Here is a 19973-nt window from a genome sequence, read left to right as displayed (position 1 = left end):
TTCATCGTTGTTCTGAGATCCGACACACTATGGTCGTGTCATCAGCAAACTTGCAGACGGAGTTGGAGCAGATTTTTCCACACAGTTGTGTGTGTCTCGGAAGTATAGTGGGCTAAGTACGCAGCCTTGCGGGCCACAGTATTTAGAACTATTATGAAGAGGTGTTGTTGTTTATCCTTACTGATTGTGGTCAATGGGTCAGGAAGATGAGGATCCAGTTGCAGAGGGAGGAGCCAAGACCTAGGTTTTGGAGTTTTGATATGGGTTTGTGGGATTATGGTGTTAAAGGAGGAGCTGTAGTCAATGAATAGGAGTCTGACATAGGAGTCATAAAAGAGAAAGGTTAGAGACAGTGTTAGTGTTAGAACTAAGTTTTAAAAGGTTAGTACGGTTATAAGGAGTAGGAAGAGGATCTGTTGGAGAGAGCTCGCAGAGAGTCGCCACGCTTAGGTGCCATTTTGAGATCTGGGCCTGGAGATGAGGTGGCTTTGAGATGAAGGCCTGGGCGGAGGTTGCAGAGGCTGTGAGCACCGTGGACCCCACCGTGAGAGCCGGACAGCAGTGCAGAAGGAATCTGCATGACCTCTTCAGGGTGGCCAGGGTAAGTCACCAGCTCCATGGCACCACTGACCGTCCCACATCCCCCCCACACACACACACTTGCACCCCCTCCCCCACCTAGTGGCCGATTGAACCCTATGCGCGCAGCCCACCTTGCACCACATGCCAACACCCATAGCATACACCATGGCCAGGTGCCCTATGCACACATCCAGGTCCAGTGGGCTAAACAGTGGCCCTGGCCTGCAGTGCAGCTCCTGTCCCCGCATGTCCTCCTCCTCCCTTCCACTCCCAAACCCACCCCCTGCCTTCCAGACTGCGCCCCTGATCCCGACCATGCCTGGCGCTGGGGCACCTCTAACCCCGTCAACCATCCCTGCCGGCTGTGGTACCGGTGGCTGGTACTATCCACAGCAGCGCTCCCTTTGCGGCCCGATGACCGCCTTGCAGGCCGTGGCAATGGTGGACCGTGCCCGGACACCCCAGTCCCAGGGGAATACCTTGAACTCACGGCCCGTCTCCTAGTCACACCCCCAGCCCTGGCAGACACCCCCAGCCAGTGGCACAACTGTCAGTCCACTGTTGTGCTTTTGGAACCTTTTCTTACCTCCCTCTCCCTCAGTAGCCACAGCGCCCGGTCCCCGTTTTTAAGTACCACAAATGAACCGTGATAGTATAACTTAGCCTGGCAGAGGCGGAGCATCGGGGGAGGCCGGAGACTACTGGGTCGGGCCCATTAATGATATGTTAACAAGTGCTACTGTACGTTTTTCATGCCCACGCCGGTGTGGGGCGTGGAATGCGTTCATACCTCCATTGAGGCACCAGATCACAGTGCTCTGTTGGACGCTGACCTCAAGTTTCGGCTGAAGCCTGATTCTCCGCCTGATCACGATTCGTGATTCCAGCATCGATGGATGGAGAATCCACCCCAAGGTTCTTCAGAAGGTAATATTTGTGAAAATCGGATTGGAATTGAAGGCATCCTTGTCAGTGAGTTGGTTATTGTTGGACAGTCAGAGAGTTGGGATATCTGGAAACCTCTTCGATTGGTGTTTTGTGACAAGTGGTATTCCCCAGTGTTCTGTACTGGAGCCTCAGCTGTTCACCATGTGTATTAATATCCTGGGTGAATGAATAAAGAGTTGTATATCCAGGATTGCAGATTACACTAATTTGGGTGGCAACAGAAGTTGTGTAGGTGGAAGATGAAAGTTACAAAAATACTTAGCCAGCCTAAGCAATTGGGCAAAACTGTAGCAGGTGGAGTTCGATGTGGGAAGCTCTAAGGTCAGCCACTCTGGATCTGAGAAAGACATACTGGAATATTGTCTCGATGGTGAGAGAATGAATTCCTTTTCCACCGTTACTTCTATCAATTATTCAATATTTAGCTTGTAAAAAGACATAATGGAAGAGACATTGCATAACAAAATGGATAACCTGCGTCATCTCATATCCACTCTAGCTTCAGTGAGGTTTGCTTAATGAGAGCATATATCAGGAATTCATTTGATTAACTTTATGTTTGGAGTGTGAAATCATAAAATTTACCCTTTAACATCGAGATGGGAAAGAGATCTTTCCTTCGTGAGAAAAAATAATAAATGAAGTATTCTGATAATATGATCAGTTTCATATTTATATTTTGTAGAATAACACTTATTGTAAATCTCTCTTGGGAAAATCTCTGAAGCCAGCCTGACTCATAATTTGATAATTATTCAGTTGTTATTCCATCGGCTCATCAACTTGCTTAGCAACATTCACAGCATTCAGCCCAATGAATCTTTTTCAATACGTATCAATTTTAAATGAGCACCATGTTCATAAAATAGTCCAAATAGAGAAACGCTCATTCTTCTGGGGGACCTTAATGCCAGATTTGGCCATGACTTAGATGTCTGGAGCACAACCATCGGGAAAAATGGCATGGAAAAAGTCAATACAAAGGCATGTTTCTGCAGGCAAAGTGTACTCAGTGTGCCCTTCTAATAATACACCATCTCTTTCACCAGTAGGACAAATACAAAACTAAATAGAGGCATCCTAGATCGAAGCATTGGCACCTCCTGGATGATGGCACTGTTTGGGTTAAAGGTCTAAGTCATGTCTGTTTTGCACGACCAATGCGGTAGAAACTTGCTGGATGGATTATCAACTTGTTCAAAGTTTTACTGTAAATAATTACTATAAGCACTATCGACTAAACACTATTTTCATTTTATAGCAACTTATATTTTAAATTGCCCCTTGGTGTCCAGGGATGTGCAATTTGGGTGGATAGGGTGGGAAAGTGGGCCTCTGTAGGGGGCTCTTTCAGAGGGTCATTGCAGATACGATGGGCCGAATGGCTTTTTTCTGCACTGTAGAGATTCTGTGATTCAATGATCACACTCTCCATGGAATTACAGCCCTTATAACAAACAGTCCACAGTTGTTCCTATTTTTGAGACAACTTTTCAAATTACATTCTCCCTTTCTGCCTCTCCCAAATTGGACTGCTTCTTCAGCTGCCAGGATAGGCAAATATTTTTAGACTTTTCTGGTCAATTGCTGGAAGGGATGTAATTATACAAATGCCCTGCACCTATGCATCTATATCTTTCTTGGACTCTTGCACCTGCTCTGTTTTAATGCTCAAATTACAACTACATTACATGTTCGAACCTATGTTCAACCATTCTCATTTGTTGTGGTGATACAATGCACTGATATATCAGACAAGAGTGTCATAATGGAGCAAAATCTACTCTACAAAGTTGTCCATAACTTGTCTTTATTTGGATATCCTCATGCACAGAAAAAAAGGATCAACAAAGTCAGTTAAGAATATGTATTTGAGATAGAATTGAGGGAACATTTGGATTTCTGTAGCAGTGCGAGGAGGTGGAAACAGCACATAATGTGCTTTGAGTGTGATACTGCCAAATTGTAGAAGTGAAATTGTTACATACCTCAGCTTTGCAAGCCTTCAGCTTTTGGTGAGGCACTGTAGGGTCACCAATCCTGTGGATCTATATCCCAGCAAGGAGAAGAGGAGCTGAGAAACATTGCAGAAAAACACTGTAAATAAAATATCTGTTTCAAAAAAATGATAATTTTTCCTTCAAAGGCCCAGGGCTACCTGCAGCCCATCTGGGTTTTGGTGCGGTCCACAAATCATTTTGTTCACCGTTGCGCACAGGGTTGCCACATTCCGCTGATTTCCATCCACGTAGTTTTTTTCCTACTGGTATGACTGAAGTGATATGCATGTATAGCAAGGGCAAGTGAAGTGAGGTGCATGTTGATTGCACACAATATTGACTATGAGAACCATGCACTCCCTCAGCTTTCAAAGTGTAAATATTTCCTTTGTTTTTACCATTTGAAGTTGTTGATAGTTCTATTGATATATAAATGAATAAACATTTTCTGTAACTCGTTATGAAATATTCAGCATGTATTAAATGTATTTAATCTTATTCATGGGGTCATGATTAATGAACAAGCCCGATTTCAATCTTGTAGCCCATTGAGATGAAGGAGGACCACTCATGCAATCTACTCGTTAGCTTAGGTTGCCCATCATTGCTTTAAAGAGTTCTTTGATCCCACTTTGTAGGCATCCAAATCAACACTCTTGTTATCAAAAAGCTGCAAGGAATTTACACAAGTAAAATATTAAACAATTTACATAAAATAGTACAACACCCTGCTTTCTATTGTGCATTTTTATTTCCTTTAACGCACATTACTATGATACTTCAAAACTATTTGATTGTTCAGTGGTATTAATCGTAAATTTTTAAATATTTCAACTAAGTTGTGAGTTAAACATGAAATTTAAAATTGGTGAAATAGTTTTAAGAATCACAGATGGCGGCAACTATTAATTGCATCATCAATTAATATAAAAAGGAATTTAACTAAAAAGCATAGACTGAAAGATGTTGGAATTAGAATTATCTGATGGGTAAACATTTTTTTATAATAATCTTTATTGTAGGTTTTCATTAACATTGCAGTGAAGTTACTGTGAACAGCCCCTAGTCACCACATTCCGGTGCCTGTTCGGGCCCACAGAGGGAGAATTCAGAATGTCCAAATTACCTAACAGCTCGTCTTTTGGGACTTGTGGGAGGAAACCGGAGCACCCAGAGGAAACCCACACAGACACGGGGAGAACGACAGTGACCCAAGCCGGGAATCGAACCCGAGACCCTGGCACTGTGAAGCCATAGTGCTAACCACTGTGCTACATTGCGGCCCACATTTCTCTTTTGGCATTATATGATGTCATACTTTTACAAACATTTACTTGAATATATTATGTTTGGGAAGCTGAGCTTTTAAGTTATCACTTTCTATTGAGGAGTTTCCAAAGCATTTAATTTCTGTTAGTTGATATTTGAGCTTGGAAACTTTGATGGGCTTAATATTCTCCATTGCTGAAGGGGATATGGATTTTTTTGTAACTAAAATGTTGTTTTTTTTTTGCCCTGCCAGTTTTTCCCAATCCTGAAGACAATATATTGCGGCTTGAGAGTTCACTGATGTCAGCTGTTTTTTGTTAACTTGCCCAATCAGTTATTCTTCATCTATTAGGAAACAGGACCAGATCCCAACTTTTGTTAAGATATGAAACTCCAAACAATGTTTCTATTTATAAAACGGTGAGGAAAGGATACTCAACCCCAGGAGTGATGATTCTGATCAATGGACATCTTTTATGTTAAAGCAAACTTTAATTCAAACACAGAATTAGCCACATTAACATCAACAAAATAGCTTAGTTAACCTGTTCTTAAACAAAAGGAAAAACTTGAACTTACTGTCTACACCTGCCACTAATTCCAATTAAGCAACCCAATACAGTTCAAATGCGACTTATAAATACAGTTAATAAAACAGGTTACTAGCTTAGCTGTGTAGAAACCTTTGGATCGAGTTCCTTTCAAGAGCAGATCCAGTACACTTCTGCTCAACCTAACAGCATTTGGCAAAACTGCTTTTCAACTTAAAATCCTATAACAGACTGCAAAACTACAGACAGACCTGGCTCATCCCATTAATTACATCACCTGTCTCACTAAGTTACATGACCTGTAGCTAGGACTAAATACAATCCCATATAAATTATCTGGACTCCAGGAGATCTCCAGCAATTAAAACATGATGCGATTAGCCTGTTATATGTAACCAAATAAATGATTGGAATGAATGAATACCTCACATTTTCCAAATCTTTAATTACAGCTTTAGTAGACTCACTGCATGTATGTATTTTCCATCATGATTTTTAATAATATTACTGCAACAGAAAATAAAATATAATATATAATGATTTCTACATTCATCACACATCTGTGAGCTGAGACAGTGAATGTCAGACTTCTTAATCACTTAGAGACATCAGCAACAAAGATCCAGAATAATCCTTTCCATGCCCAAGAACCTCCCAGCGGCAATTACTGAATAGTAAACAAGAGTTAGAATTCTGCCTGTTTTTTTCTCTACTATTACTCCGGCTCAGACCAGCTTGCTCAGTACCAAAACGTTACATAGATCTTTACAATTTATAATTACAGGCGCATCGGCCACTGGTTAACAGATGTCTCGCCACTTCTACCTCTGCTTAATGCTAAATCGTGCACATTCACATTGAAGACTGCGCCATGGGCCATGTCCTGGAAACCATCCCTGAATCTTCGTTTCAGTAAAAGAAACCAGCTAATATCAGGTAGGAAATAGCTGCATTTTGTTAATGTTCAATAGATTTATCTGCTTTGGCTATTTTCCATCATGCACCGAATAGGTAAAAAAGTAGGTGGTCCATGTGTTAAACAGTTAGGAATTAGACAGTGTATGAAGCAGAAAAGTACTCAGCAAAATTGTCTAACTGGAGTCAACAAGAGCTGAAGTAATGGTTTTGTTCAAATTTACAGCTGTGGAAAGATGTGATGAAAGGATAACAGAAAATAGAAAGATTATGTTTCAATAGAACAAATATAAATCAGTATTGCCCATCTGGTCTGAAATCTGAATGGCCAATTGGAATGAATAATTGCTTCATGACATGGTAGGGCACAGTTTTCTTTGCAATCTTTGCATGTGGACCATTTCCAGGAGTGCAAATCAGGAATTATAGGTCAGCAACAACAGAACTGATAGGCAAGCAGACTGGCTGGTGTGTGATAGGGTATGGATAGCAGTACTTTGGATGAGCTGTTGTTTACAGAGGGTGGAAGATAGGCCAACCCAAAAATCATTTGAATAGTCAAGCTTGGACATGTCAAAGCCACAGATTAGGTGGCCCAATGGCACAAGGGCTAAGGTAGTGAAGTAGACAATAAGCAGTCTATATGATTTCAGGCTGAGATAGTGGCCGAGGGGAATGTAATTGGTAACAAAAGTTTGGAGTTGTGGCAGCAGCTGTTGACTTTGCTTTAAGTCTTCCCAATGTTTAGTCAGAGGAAATTATGGCTCATCCAAGACTTTGTCGGACAGTCAATCTGAAAACACAGGGGCAGCAAAGCGATCAAGATAATTGTTGGAGAAGAGTTGGAGGTGGTTGTTATCAATGCGCCAATGGAAACTTACCTATGTCGATAATGTTATCCATGTAGATAAGGGAGAGGTGGATGCCAAGGGCCTAAACGCTAGATGCACCCTGGAGTTAATAACATCAGGGTGATAGGAGAAGCCATTTCTCGAAATGCTTTATCTATGATCAAACAGGCAAGACTGGACACCTACAGCAGCAAGTGTGGCTGAGATGGATAACTGAGAGGCATTGGAAAAGGATGGTGTGGCCACTATCTGTATTATTACAAGGTAGGGAAGGGCCCTGCTTGGCAAATCACCTTGACTTTGTTGAAGGAGTAGCAGTTAATGCTGATGGTAATTAGATTTCTGGAAAAGTTTGAGAAACCCTGACGTAGGTGCAGAAAAAGCTGTAAACAGATAACTTTGCAGACCAATTTAAATGTAGTTGGATGAGTCCGAGATAGTAGCCAGGAAATGCAACAAATGGGAGAGGCAGTGGCGTAGTGGTATTGTCACTGGACTAGTAATCCAGAAACCCAGGTAATGCTGTGGAGACCTGGGTTAGAATCCTGCCTGGGCAGAACATGGAATTTGAATTCAATAAAAAATCTGACATTAAAAGTCTCATGACGACCATGAAACCATTGTTGATTGTCGTAAAAACCCATCTGATTCACTAATGTCCTTTAGGGAAGGAAATCTTTACCTGATCTTGTGTACATGTGACTCCAGACCCACAGCAGTGTGATTGACTCTTAAATGCCCTCCGGGATGAGCAATAAATGCTGGCCCGGACAGCGACGCCTACATCTAGAAATGTTTGATAAAATCTGACAGTTGGGCATATCAGTGGCAGATGAAATTGCAAGGTATGAGGCATCGACTCGAAGAAGTCCAGGTAAATTATGGATGTTGTATAGATAGTTAAAGGAGAAGAAAAAAATAATTTGGACATGATAGCTGATTCAGCAACTAACATCAAATGAGGGTAGCAGTGGAAGGGTGCTTTTATGAATGGAGGGCTGTGACTAGTGGTGTTCCGCAAGGATCAGTGCTGGGACCTTTGCTGTTTGTAGTATGTATAAAGTGATTTGGAGGAAAATGTAACTGGTCTGATTAGAAAGTTTGCAGACGACACAAATGTTGGTGGAATTGCGGATAGCAATGAGGACTGTCAGAGGATACAGCAGGGTATAGATCGGTTGGAGACTTAGGTGGAGAGATGGCAGATGGAGTTGAATCTGGACAAATGTGAGGTAATGCATTTTGGAAGGTCTAATACAGGTGGGAAATATACAGTAAATGATAGACCCCTTAAGAGTATTGACATGCAGAGGGATCTGGGTGTACATGTCCACGGGTCACTGGACGTGGTGAAGGTAGTCAAGAAGGTATACGGCATGCTTGCTTTCATTGGCCAGGGCATTGAGTATAAGAATTGGCAAGTCATGTTGCAGCTGTATAGAACCTTAGTTAGGCCACACTTGGAGTATAGTGTTCAATTCTGGCCACACGACCAGAAGGATGTGGAGGCTTTAGAGAGGGTGCAGAAGAGATTTACCAGAATGTTGCCTGGTATGAAGAGCATTAGCTATGAGGAGCGGTTGAATAAACTTAGTTTGTTCTCACTGGAACGAAGGAGGTTGAGGGGTGACCTGATAGAGGTCTACATAATTATGACATGGATAGAGTGGATGGGCAGGCACTCTTTCCCAGGGTAGAGGGGTCAATTACTAGGGGACATAGGTTTATGGTGCGAGGGACAAAGTTTAGAGGAGATGTACGAGGCAAGTTTTTTTACACAGGGTAGTGGGTGCCTGGAACTCGCTGCCGGAGGAGGTGATGGAAGCAGGTACAGTAGTGATGTTTAAGGGGCATCTTGACAAATACATGAATAGGATGGGAAAAGAAGGGATACGGATCCCAGAAGTATAGAAAGTTAGGAGTTAGATGTGCAGATGGTTGGCAGGCTTGGAGGGCCGAAGATCCTGTTCCTGTGCTGCACTTTTCTTTGTTCTGTGTTCTTGACTATGAAATAGCAATAAATATATAGCAGATTTTCACAAACTTTTCCAACCATGGAACTTCTTTGATCTCCCAAATATACTGAAGGAACCCCTGAGATATACTTGTATTGAAGAATTAAACCACAAAAAATTATTATTGCTCAATACGTATAAACATGCAAATACAATCTAGAAGAGGTTTCTAAAGTTCTGCGGCGAAATTCTCCATTCCTGAAAATAAGTGTTGATACCGGGACAGGATTTGTGGACTTCTACGACAGCAAAGCTGGCGCCGCATCTGGACCGATTGAGCGACCGTTGAGTGGCTAGTATCGGCGCCAAGTGGTACACAATCGATTCCAATGAGAAACGGTGCCGGATTTGCGATTGGCACACAAGAGACTGACAAGTTGCAGCTGCATATACACACTTCGCTCCTCACGCACCATCCCTGCCAGTAAGATAGCAGCAAGGTGAGCAGCTCCAAGGTTCACGGACACTGAGCTTGAGATGCTGCTGGATGCGGTGGAGGAGAGGCGGGCAACCTTGTACCACAGCCCGGGAAGGAGGCTGCCAGCCGCTGCCGTTCGCCGTGCCTGGGCGCAGGGGGCAGAGGCCGCCAGTGCCACGAGCAACACCGTCTGGACCGGCCAGCAATGCAGGAAAAAAACTGCACGACCAAGGCCCAATCGCAGCCCAATCTCCCTAACCCACCTAACCTAACCGTTGGACACTGAGGGGCAATTTATCATGGCCAATTCATCTAACCTGCACAATTTTGGACTGTGGGAGGAAACCGGAGCATCTGGAAGAAACCCACGCAGACACTGGGTGAACGTGCAGACTCCACACCCGAGGTCGGAAGCTAACCTGAATCCCTGATGCAGTGCTAACCACTGTGCCGCCTTAGGTTGCACTTCCTTTGCAAGGGAATAACTAAGTTGCAACTTATTCTGTTGGACCAACAGCTAAGTTTGAATGGAAGAATTTGCATGAAACGGCTCCTCAAATCACATGCTGTTTCTTTCCCATGTTTGCTGCTGATAGGCTCTGCTGTTTAGGGCTGGGGAGCGAAGGAGCGGGGCTGGTGACCTAAGCCGGGGTGCGGGGCCCAGGTAGCAGAGGTGCTGGAGTCTAGTGCCCAGGGAGCAGAGATGCAAGGTAGCACAGCTGCTGTAGAGTGGGGCCCAGAGGAGGCAAAGGTGGGCTGGAGCAGAGCACAAGGGCAGCAGAAGCAGGCCCCTCTGGCATCAGAGCGAGTATAGGGGGGAGGGAGAGAGAATGAGGGGAAGACGAATGAGTGACTGGGACTGCGTTATAGAGTCATAGAGGTTTACAGCATGAAAACAGGCCCTTCGGCCCAACATGTCCATGCCGCCCAGATTTTACCAATAAGCTAGTCCCAATTGCCCGCATTTGGTCCATATCCCTCTATACCCATAGTTCCCATATAACTGTCTAAATGCTTTTTAAAAGACAAAATTGTACCCACCTCTACTACTGCCTCTGGCAGCTCATTGCAGACACTCACCACCCTCTGTGTGAAAGAAATGCCCCTCTGGATCCTTTTGTATCTCTCCCTTCTTGCCTTAATCCTATGCCCTCTAGTTTTAGACTCCACTATCTTTGGGAAAAGATGTTGACTAATCTACCTTATCTATGCCCCTCATTATTTTATAGACCTCACCCCCAAGCCTCCTACGCTCCAAGTGTGGCTTTACTAATGTCCTGCACAACTCCAGCAAGTTGTCCCAACTCCTGCATTCAATGTTCTGATTAAAAGAGGTAGCAAATTTAAAACAGAGTTGAGGAGAAACTACTTCTCCCAAAGGGTTGTGAATCTGTGGAATTCGCTAATACCCTAGAGTGCGGTGGATGCTGGGACAGTGAATAAATTTAAGGAGGAGTGAGAGATATTTTTAATTGGTAACGGGCTGCAGGGTTATGAAGAACGGGCAGGACGGTGAAGTTGAGGCCAGGATGAGATCAGCAATGAGCAAATGGCAGAGCAGGGCAAATTGCCTAATTCTGCTCCTATATTTTATGATTCTATCATATTAGCTAAAATGGGACTAAGCAAGAGGAGATGTCTGGTCAGCAGTTAATGAGAATAAGGGTTGAGGGAGCACAATGTGGGGCTCACAAACAAGATGAGTTTCCAGAGCCCATCAGATGAAACCAGGACAGAAACTTGAGAAAGTTGCAAGGACAGGGTCAGGGTGGTTGGAAATAGGAGTGAATGAAGGGGTGGCGGGTGTAAATGAAGAATATTTGAGAGAGAGATTTTGCGAGGGGATGGAGAATGAGGAGAGGGAGAATAAGGGGAGGGTGAGGGGAGATAGGGAGTGTGAGGGGAAGGAGATGGAAAGTGAGGGGAAGGGGAGAGAGAGTGATGGAGGGTGAGTGTGAGGGGAAGGGAAAGCGAGAGTGTGAGGGGAAGGGAAGAGGGAGAGAGAGGGAATGCGATGGGGAGAGAGAGAGAGAGAGAGGGAACGCGAGTCAGGAGAGAGGGAACATGAGTGGGGAGAGAGAGGACGGCGAGGGGGGAAAGAGTGAGTGCGAGGGGGCAGATAGAGTGAATGCGAGGGGGGGAGAGAGCAAGAGTTAGTGTGAGGGGGAGAGAGAGAGTTGAATGTGAGGGGGAAGAGAGAGAGTGAGCATGAAGGGGGAGAGAGAGGGAGTGTGAAGGAGGAGAGAGAGAGTGAGTTTGAAGGAGGAGAGAGAGAGAGTGAGTGTGAAGGGGAGAGAGTGAGTGAAGGGGAGAGAGAGTGAGTGAGTGAGTGAAGGGGAGAGAGAGTGTGAGTGTGAAGGGGAGAGAGAGAGAAAGGTAGTGTGAATGGGGAGAGAGAGTGAAAGTGAGTGTGAGGGGGGAGAGAGTGAGTGTGAGGGGGGAGAGAGTGAGTGTGAGAGGAGAGTGAGTGTGAGGGGGAGGGAGTGAGTGTGAGGCGGAGGGGGAGTGAGTGAGGGGAGGGAGAGAGTGAGTGTGAGGGGAGGGAGGGAGAGAGTGAGTGTGAGAAGAGGGAGAGAGTGAGTGAGTGTGAGGGGAGGGAGAGAGTGAGTGAGGGGAGGGAGACGGAATGTGAGGGGGAAAAGAGGGGGACAGTGAGGGGGAGAGAGTGAGTGTGTGGGAGAGTTTTGTGAGGGCTACGAAGAATCCAGCACGAGTTTTAAGGATACAAAGAAATAACATTTATTTACAATAACATATATATATATATATATATATATATATACACACACACAACAGCAGCAGCAACTTCGCTTGCTGCTCACTCCTTCCTGCCGGTTCCAAACTGGCCAGCTTTATTTATACAGGGAGTCTGCTAATGATTTCTCCACCCCCCTCATTGGGGAAGATCATACTCCCACAGGATTGTGGGATTGTCATTAGTCCCCAGCCAATGGTAAGCAGGCAGGTTATAACATCCCTCCCCCCCCCAAAGTCCAAGGAATCCACCGAAGACCCTGGCGAAGGAGGGCGTCAGACTCGTTTTGCCGCAGGCCGGACACCATCTGCACGAGGCGCTGTATCGGGCGGAGTGTAACGAGACGGAGACCGGCGCCTCCGTGATGAACGGCATAAAGGATTAACATCCACGGCCCGTGGGCCAGAGGATTCCCCCTCTGATGCGTCCTGTGTCTCCATCTCGGAGTCAGAGTCTGCTGCCTCCGTCATCTCGGCGTCTCTATCTCCACGCGGTTCTATAACGACTGGCGCAGGCTTTGAGTGAGGCACCAGAGGAATATTGTGAGGACTACTTTCCATTGTGTCTGGTCTCTGTGGCTGTAGAAATGAGCTCCGGGGGCGGGGAATCTTTGGAAGGGATAGTCTTCTGGACCGAATGTGGTCTACATGTTTGTGCTGGAGACGACCCTGGGCTTGCACCTGGTAAGAGATAGGGCCCGTTTGGCGAAAGATTATGGCAGGGACCCACTGGGCACCACCAGCAAAATTCCGAATGAACACTGGGTCACCGGGCGCAAACTGCCGAATCGTCCGATGCCGAGAAAAACCATGTCCCTGCCGTTCTTGTGTGCGGCGTACTTTTGCGCCAATGTCCGGGAAAACCATGCTAAGGCGGGTGTGAAGTCCCCGGCCCATTAGGAGTTCTGCGGGAGCTACCCCAGTCACCGCATGGGGGGTGGTCCTATACGAAAACAAAAAGCGAATCAGTCTTGTGTCCATTGACCCGGAAGACTGCTTCTTTAGGCCTCGTTTGAATGTCTGCACTGCGCGTTCCGCCAACCCATTTGAGGCCGGGTGGTAAGGGGCAGTGCGGATATGGTGTATGTCGTTCATCTTCATGGATCTCGCAAACTCCTCACTTGTGAATGGAGTGCCCTTATCCGTGACCAGCACCTCGGGGAGGCCATGCGTACTGAAAGACAAACTCATCTTCTCAATTGTTGCGCAGGACGTTGTGCCGACCATCTTATGCACCTCTAGCAATTTAGACTGGGCATCGATTAATAGAAGGAACATGGATCCTAGAAAAGGGCCGGCGAAATCCGCATGCAGGCGCGTCCAAGGCCGCCCTGGCTATTCCCAGTGATGTAGGGGCGCGGTCGGCGGAAGCTTCTGATGCTCCTGGCAAATGGAGCAATTTTGGGCCACCATCTCAAGGCCGGTGTCGAGGCCTGGCCACCAGACATAACTCCGGGCCAACATTTTCATTTTGGTCACACCCGGACGCCCATTGTGCAAGTCCCTTGGTATCAGCTCCTGTCCTTTTTCCGGGACAATCACACGTGTCCCCCACAAGAGGATGCCGTCTTCCACACTGAATTCTGACAGCTTGGAGGAAAATGCCCGCAACTCGCCTGGGAGCTGTCTATGCTGCCCACCATACAGGACTATGTGCCGTACCTTTGACAGGATTGGCTCCGTCTGGGTCTGGGTCCACTCATGGATCTGTGATGCCGTGACAGGCAAGGTGTCCATAGAGTTTAGGGTTGCAACCACCTCACCGGTCGTGGGGGTCGACATGGGGCCGGTCGATAAAGGCAATCGGCTCAGTGCCTTGGCATTCGTTATCTGCGTTCCTGGTTTGTGCTCCAGAGAATACTCGGATGCAGCAAGCAACAAAGCCCAGCGCTGGATCCGTGCGGAAGCAATGGGCGGTATTGGCCTATCCTCTCTGAAAAGTCCCAGCAGAGGCTTAAGATCAGTCACCAGTGAAGTGGCGGCCATACACGTACTGGTGGAAACGTTTCACCGCAAAGACCACTGCCAGGCCCTCCTTCTCGATCTGCGCGGACTTTTTTTCCGCTGCAGTCAATGTGCGGGAGGCGAAAGCTATCGGCCGCTCGGCCCCGTTCTCCATCTTGAGACAGGACGGCCCCAATACCATACGGGGATGCATCACGTGACGAGCAAAGGCTTTCCAGGATCATAGTGGGTTAGTAACCCAGACGACGACAATTGTTGTTTGACCCGCCGGAAAGCGGTTTCTTGCGACTGACCCCAAACCCAGGTGTGATTTTTCTTTAGCAGAAGGTGCAACGGGGCCAGCATAGTAGCCAGATTGGGGAGGAACTTCCCGTAATAGTTTACGAGGCCGAAGATGCGAAGTATCAGTCGGGGCGGAGGCCCGTTGAATCGCGCGCACCTTCTCTGCGACGGGGTGCAAACCTTCGCGGTCCACCCGATAACCCAGGTAGACTACTTCCTTCGCCTGAAAGATGCACTTAAGGAGACGTAAACGGACTCCAGCCTCCGAAGCCTCCAGATTTTCCAAATGTTCCTGCTCCGATGTCCCTGTGATCAAAACGTCATCTAAGTAGACAGCGACACGCCATAAACCTCTCAAAATGCCCACCATAACACGTTGAAAAATAGCACAGGCAGAGGATACTCCAAAGGGCAAACGTGTATATTCATACAGTCCCCGTGTGTATTAATCATTACATATGGTCGGGAGGCAGGGTCCAGCTCCAACTGTAGTTGGCGTGACTCATATCTAATTTTGTGAACGAGAGTCCGCCTGCAAGCTTCGCGTAGAGATCCTCTATGTGAGGCATTGGATATCGGTCGAGTCGGGAAGCCGTATTCACTGTAAGTTTATAGTCGCCTCACAAGCGAACTATGGCATCTGGCTTCATTACAGGTACAATTGGTGCTGCCCAGTCAGCGAAACGGACGGGCCTGATAATACCCAAAGTCTCCAAACGAGTGAGCTCTCCTTCTACCTTCTCGAGCAAGGCGTAAGGCACTGGCCGCGCCCGGAAATAGCGCAGCGTGGCTCCTGGTTCGACTTGGATACGGGCTACTTTTATTTTCCCCAAACTGGGCTGGAATACATCTGGGTACGGTCCTACCACCAACCGTCCAGAAACTGTTTGGAGGGTGTGCTGCCACTGCAACCGCAAATGGCGCAACCAGTCCCGACCCAACAGGCTGGGCCCATGGCTGCGCACCACGATAAGTAGGAAACGCCCCTCTTGGCATCCATAAACAACAGGGGTCATCGTAGTTCCTGCAATGTCCAATGGTTTCCCCGTGTAGGAGGCCAACCTGGCCTGTGTGTCGGTTAATGTAAGGGTCTGTATACCCTGCTTGATGCGGTCGAATATCCTGTGGTTGATCACGGAGACCGCTGCGCCAGTGTCCAACTCCATCTCAAGCGGGTGACCATTGATCCGTACTGTCACCTTAATGGGGGTCACACGGGGAGCTGACACACAATGCAGCTGCAGGCAGTCATCCTCCGTCTCCACGTCCTCAGGAGTAGTCGCCGCAGGTTCATCCACATGGAAGGTACGGCCCCTGGGCTGGCCCCAGTTTCAGTCGGAACAACGGCACCTCTCGCGCCCCAGGACCGGCGTGACGGGTTCGGCGCCTACAAGTCTGACACGGACATGGCTCCTCATCCATTGGTTCTGGAGAATGCTCCCTTCGGGGAGGAATGTCCGACAGCCACTGGCGTCGATCCGGACGTCGCCTCGTCCAAGGTACCGCAGGAGTGCGGGGGGGACGTTTTCGGACGGAAGAGGTTGCACCCCAAGGCATGCACCCCCATTCCCTGTAGCTCCTGCACTCCTCGTTCTGTGCTCACTCGGGACAACATTATTTGAATGGCCTGTTGAAAAGTCAATGTTGGCTCAGCTAACAACTTTCTCTGGGTGGCCGCATTGTTAATACCGCAAACCAAACGGTCACGTAACATTTCTGTCAATGTCTCACCATAGTCACAGTACTCCGCAATCCTGCGTAGCCTGGATAGAAAGTCGGCAAGGGATTCTCCTGGGGTCCTCTTGGCAGTATTAAACCGGTAACGTTGGACTATCGTGGACGGGGTTGGGTTAAAATGTTGCCCCACTAAGTTCACAAGTTCATCAAACGTTTTGGTGTCCGGTGCAGCTGGGTACGTAAGGCTCCTAATCACCCCAAACATATGCGGGCCGCAGGCGGTGAGCAATATGACCACCTGGCGCTCGTTTTCAGTGATGTTGTTTGCCCGGAAATAGTAACGCATCGATTGTGTGTACTGGTTCCAGCTTTCCAGCGCAGCATCAAAAACATCCAAACGTCTGTACAGAGGCATGGTATAATAGAAAACAACTTCCAACCTGTATCCAACAAAAATCCAGGGAGGTGGCTTCAGCAGTGTCGACAGCTATTCACTGTAACCCTCATCGCCAGTTTTGTGAGGGCCACGAAGAATCCAGCACAGGTTTTAAGGATACAAAGAAATAACATAATATATTATACACACACACACACACATACTCTTTCAGGCGAAGGAAGTAGTCTACCTGGGTTATCGGGTGGACCGCGAAGGTTTGCACCCCGTCGCAGAGAAGGTGCACGCGATTCAACGGAAGCTCATACTCCCACAGGATTATGGGATTGTCATTAGTCCCCAGCCAATGGTAAGCAGGCAGGTTATAACAGAGAGAGAGAGTGAGTGCGAGAGGGAGAGTGTGCGAGGGGGGAGAGAGTGTGAGGGGGAGAGAGAGGGAGTGTGAGGGGGGGGCGAGAGTGTGAGGGGGAGAGAGTGAGTGTGAGGGAGGAGAGAGAGTGTGAAGGAGAGAGAGTGAGTGTGAAGGAGGAGAGAGAGAGTGTGAAGGGGAGATAGAGAGTGAGTGGGAAGAAGGGAGAGAGAGTGAGTATGATGGGGAGACAGAGTGAGTATGAAGGGGAGAGAGACAGTGAGTGTGATGGGGAGAGAGAGAGAGAGAGTGTGTGAAGGGGAAGGGAGGGAGAGTGAGTGTGAAGGGGGAGGGAAGGAGAGTGAGTGTGAAGGGGAGGGAGGGAAAGTGAGTGTGAAGGGGAGAGAGAGAGAGTGAGTCTGAAGGGGGAGAGAGAGTGAGTGAAGGGGGAGAGAGAGTGAGTGTGAAGAGGAGAGAGTGAGTGTGATGGGGAGAGAGAGAGAGTGAGTGTGATGGGAAGAAAGACAGAGTGAGTGTGAAGGGGGTAAGAGAGAGTGAGTCTGAAGGGGGAGAGAGAGTGAGTGAAGGGGGAGAGTGAGTGTGAAGGGGGAGAGAGTGTGAGGGGGAGAGAGAGTGTGTGAGGGGGAGAGAGTGTGAGTGTGACGGGGAGAGAGTGAATGTGAGGGGGAGAGAGAGTGAGTGTGGAGGGAGATAGAGTAAGTGTGAAGGGGTATAGAGAGAGAGTGTGTGTGTGAAGGGGAGGGAGGGAGAGAGTGAGTGGCAGGGAGAGAGTGGGTGTGAGGGGAGGGATAGAGAGTGAGTGTGAGGGGAGGGAGAGAGAGTGAGTGTGAGGGGAGGGAGAGAGAGTGAGTGTGAGGGGAGGGAGAGAGAGTGAGTGTGAGGGGAGGGAGAGAGAGTGAGAGAAGAGAGTGTGTGTGAGAGGAGCGAGTGAGTGAGAGACAATGAGAAGCGAAAAAGAGAGAATGTGAGGGGGAGAAAGAGAGAATGTGAGGGGAGGGAGAGCGCATATGAGGGGGAAGAAGAGGGGAGAGAGAGAGTGTGAGGCAGGCAGTAGTTTCTGTGGCGGGGTGACAGTGTGGGGATGGTAGAATCCCTACTGTGCAGAAGGAGACCATTCGCCCCATCGAGTCAGCACCGACCCTCTGAAAGAGCACCCTAACTAGGCCAACTCCCCCACGCTATCCCCGTACCCCAATAACCCCATATAACCTTTTGGACACTGAGCGACAATGTTGCATGGCCAGTCCACCTAACCTGCACATCTTTGGACTGTGGAAGGAAACTGGATCACCCGGAGGAAACCCACGCAGACAGGGGAGAACGTGCAGACTCCACACACACAGTCACCCAAGGTCGGAATTGATCACAGGTCCCTGGCGCTGTGAGGCAGTAGTGAGAACCACTGCCACCCTTATATGTGAGTGTGGGTGTAAGTGTTGTGGCGAGGCGATGACGTGAGAGGTGTGAGAATGCGGGGACAGAATGTGTCCATTAGTCTGGCTCTCTCTCAGTTTCAGGATTATCATTCAATCTCACCCACACATATCATCATGCACTTTCATCCTCTCTGCGAGTGAGCTGGAAACACATGCACTCACCCTATTACACTCTAATATTCATATTTCTTTATTACTCATTGTTTTTTTCACTTGACAAGTTGTTTCTTTTCATCCCCCTCTCCAACCACCGATGAAAATGTTGGACAAGCCTGTATTGGTGCAAATAACCCAGTTTATTTATTTTCCTTGACACATGTAGGGCTTGAGTGGACCACTAAATTTTGCCATTCCACTTTGCTTTATTTCTAAAGCGCTGCTATGTAAACTATTGTTACATTTTTCAAATGGTACAGGGGAAGAAGAACTTTTGTGTTCAGTCTTTTGAATACTTTGAAAAAAATGTTGTGTTTGGAAATTTGAATAATGCTGTTTCTAATGCATATCCGAGACAAAACCACTAAAGGATCAAAGACGATGCCCACTGAAATTGATTACATTTTTTGTAGTGTACAGATTCCTTTGATTTAATGCATTTCACGGTATGGATATCTGTAAACTGACGTGAGAGTGGGTGATGCTAGAGCTGAACCGGCTCATCCTGCAATTTCCCATATCTCTTAACACAGTTCAGTAGCAAATAGTATGAGTGGCACGATCACAATAACCATCAGACTTTAATTCCAGAAATTTTAAATGTTTCATATTACTTGTGTGTTAAAACAATTTATCCAATGCATATTTATCATATGTTTCACTAGCTAGCTTTTCTTACCCTCTGATTATGTTGTAGAATATTATATTCTGGATAATATTTTAATATAAAACACATTGCCATTCAGATGTTTGGCTTCCCATTAGTATTTTATGCCTGCAACATATAAGGCAATGAATTGCCATTTTTCAGATCTCCTTTAGAATTGCTTCTGCCCTCTTGAATAAAACTGCTGAAGGATTTCCCTGACCAGAGTAATGTTCCACTTAATCAATAATACAGAAGAAATATTGAGATTTGATGGTAATTTCTATGCATGGTAGCTTGAATAGAACCATTTTACTTTTCTTCATAGCTAGCACAAGGCAGTAAAATAAGTGCAAATGCTATAAATCTTCGAGAAGAACAAAGACTGTTGCAGTCAGGTTGACAGCTGGCCCCAGATCTCGCACAGATTTGCTGGACATGCTATCCATTTCATAATTTATTATTCCCCCCCTCCCCTCCCACTCCCAACATTATTTTCCACTTGTCCTTGACTTATTCAACCATAAAGTCGACCGTACGGAAGGGTTCATATATGTGCCAGATTTTGTAAAGAGTACTTATTATATGGCCAGTCCAGTTCAGTTTCTGGTTAATGGTAACCTGCCCAGGATGTTGATAGTGGGGGATTCAGTGATGCTAATGCCATTTACTGTCAAGGGGTAATGATTACATTCTCTCTTATTGGAGATGGTGATTGGTTGGCACTTGTGTGGTGCAAATGCT

General features: G+C 46.9%; 1 protein-coding gene across 1 annotated transcript in view; it reads left to right on the top strand.

The window, feature by feature from the left end:
• LOC140425141 (uncharacterized) overlaps window positions 1-19973 on the top strand; it is a 420524-nt gene that overhangs the window by 261237 nt on the left and 139314 nt on the right. The window contains exon 8 of the mRNA XM_072509070.1: window positions 6135-6286. Coding sequence (XP_072365171.1) covers window positions 6135-6286 — 152 coding nt within the window. The remainder of the gene's footprint in view (window positions 1-6134; window positions 6287-19973) is intronic.

This window comes from Scyliorhinus torazame, chromosome 6 (genome assembly GCF_047496885.1).
Source record: "Scyliorhinus torazame isolate Kashiwa2021f chromosome 6, sScyTor2.1, whole genome shotgun sequence".
NCBI classification, from domain to species: Eukaryota; Metazoa; Chordata; class Chondrichthyes; order Carcharhiniformes; family Scyliorhinidae; genus Scyliorhinus; species Scyliorhinus torazame.
This window is presented reverse-complemented; position numbering and strand designations above follow the sequence as displayed.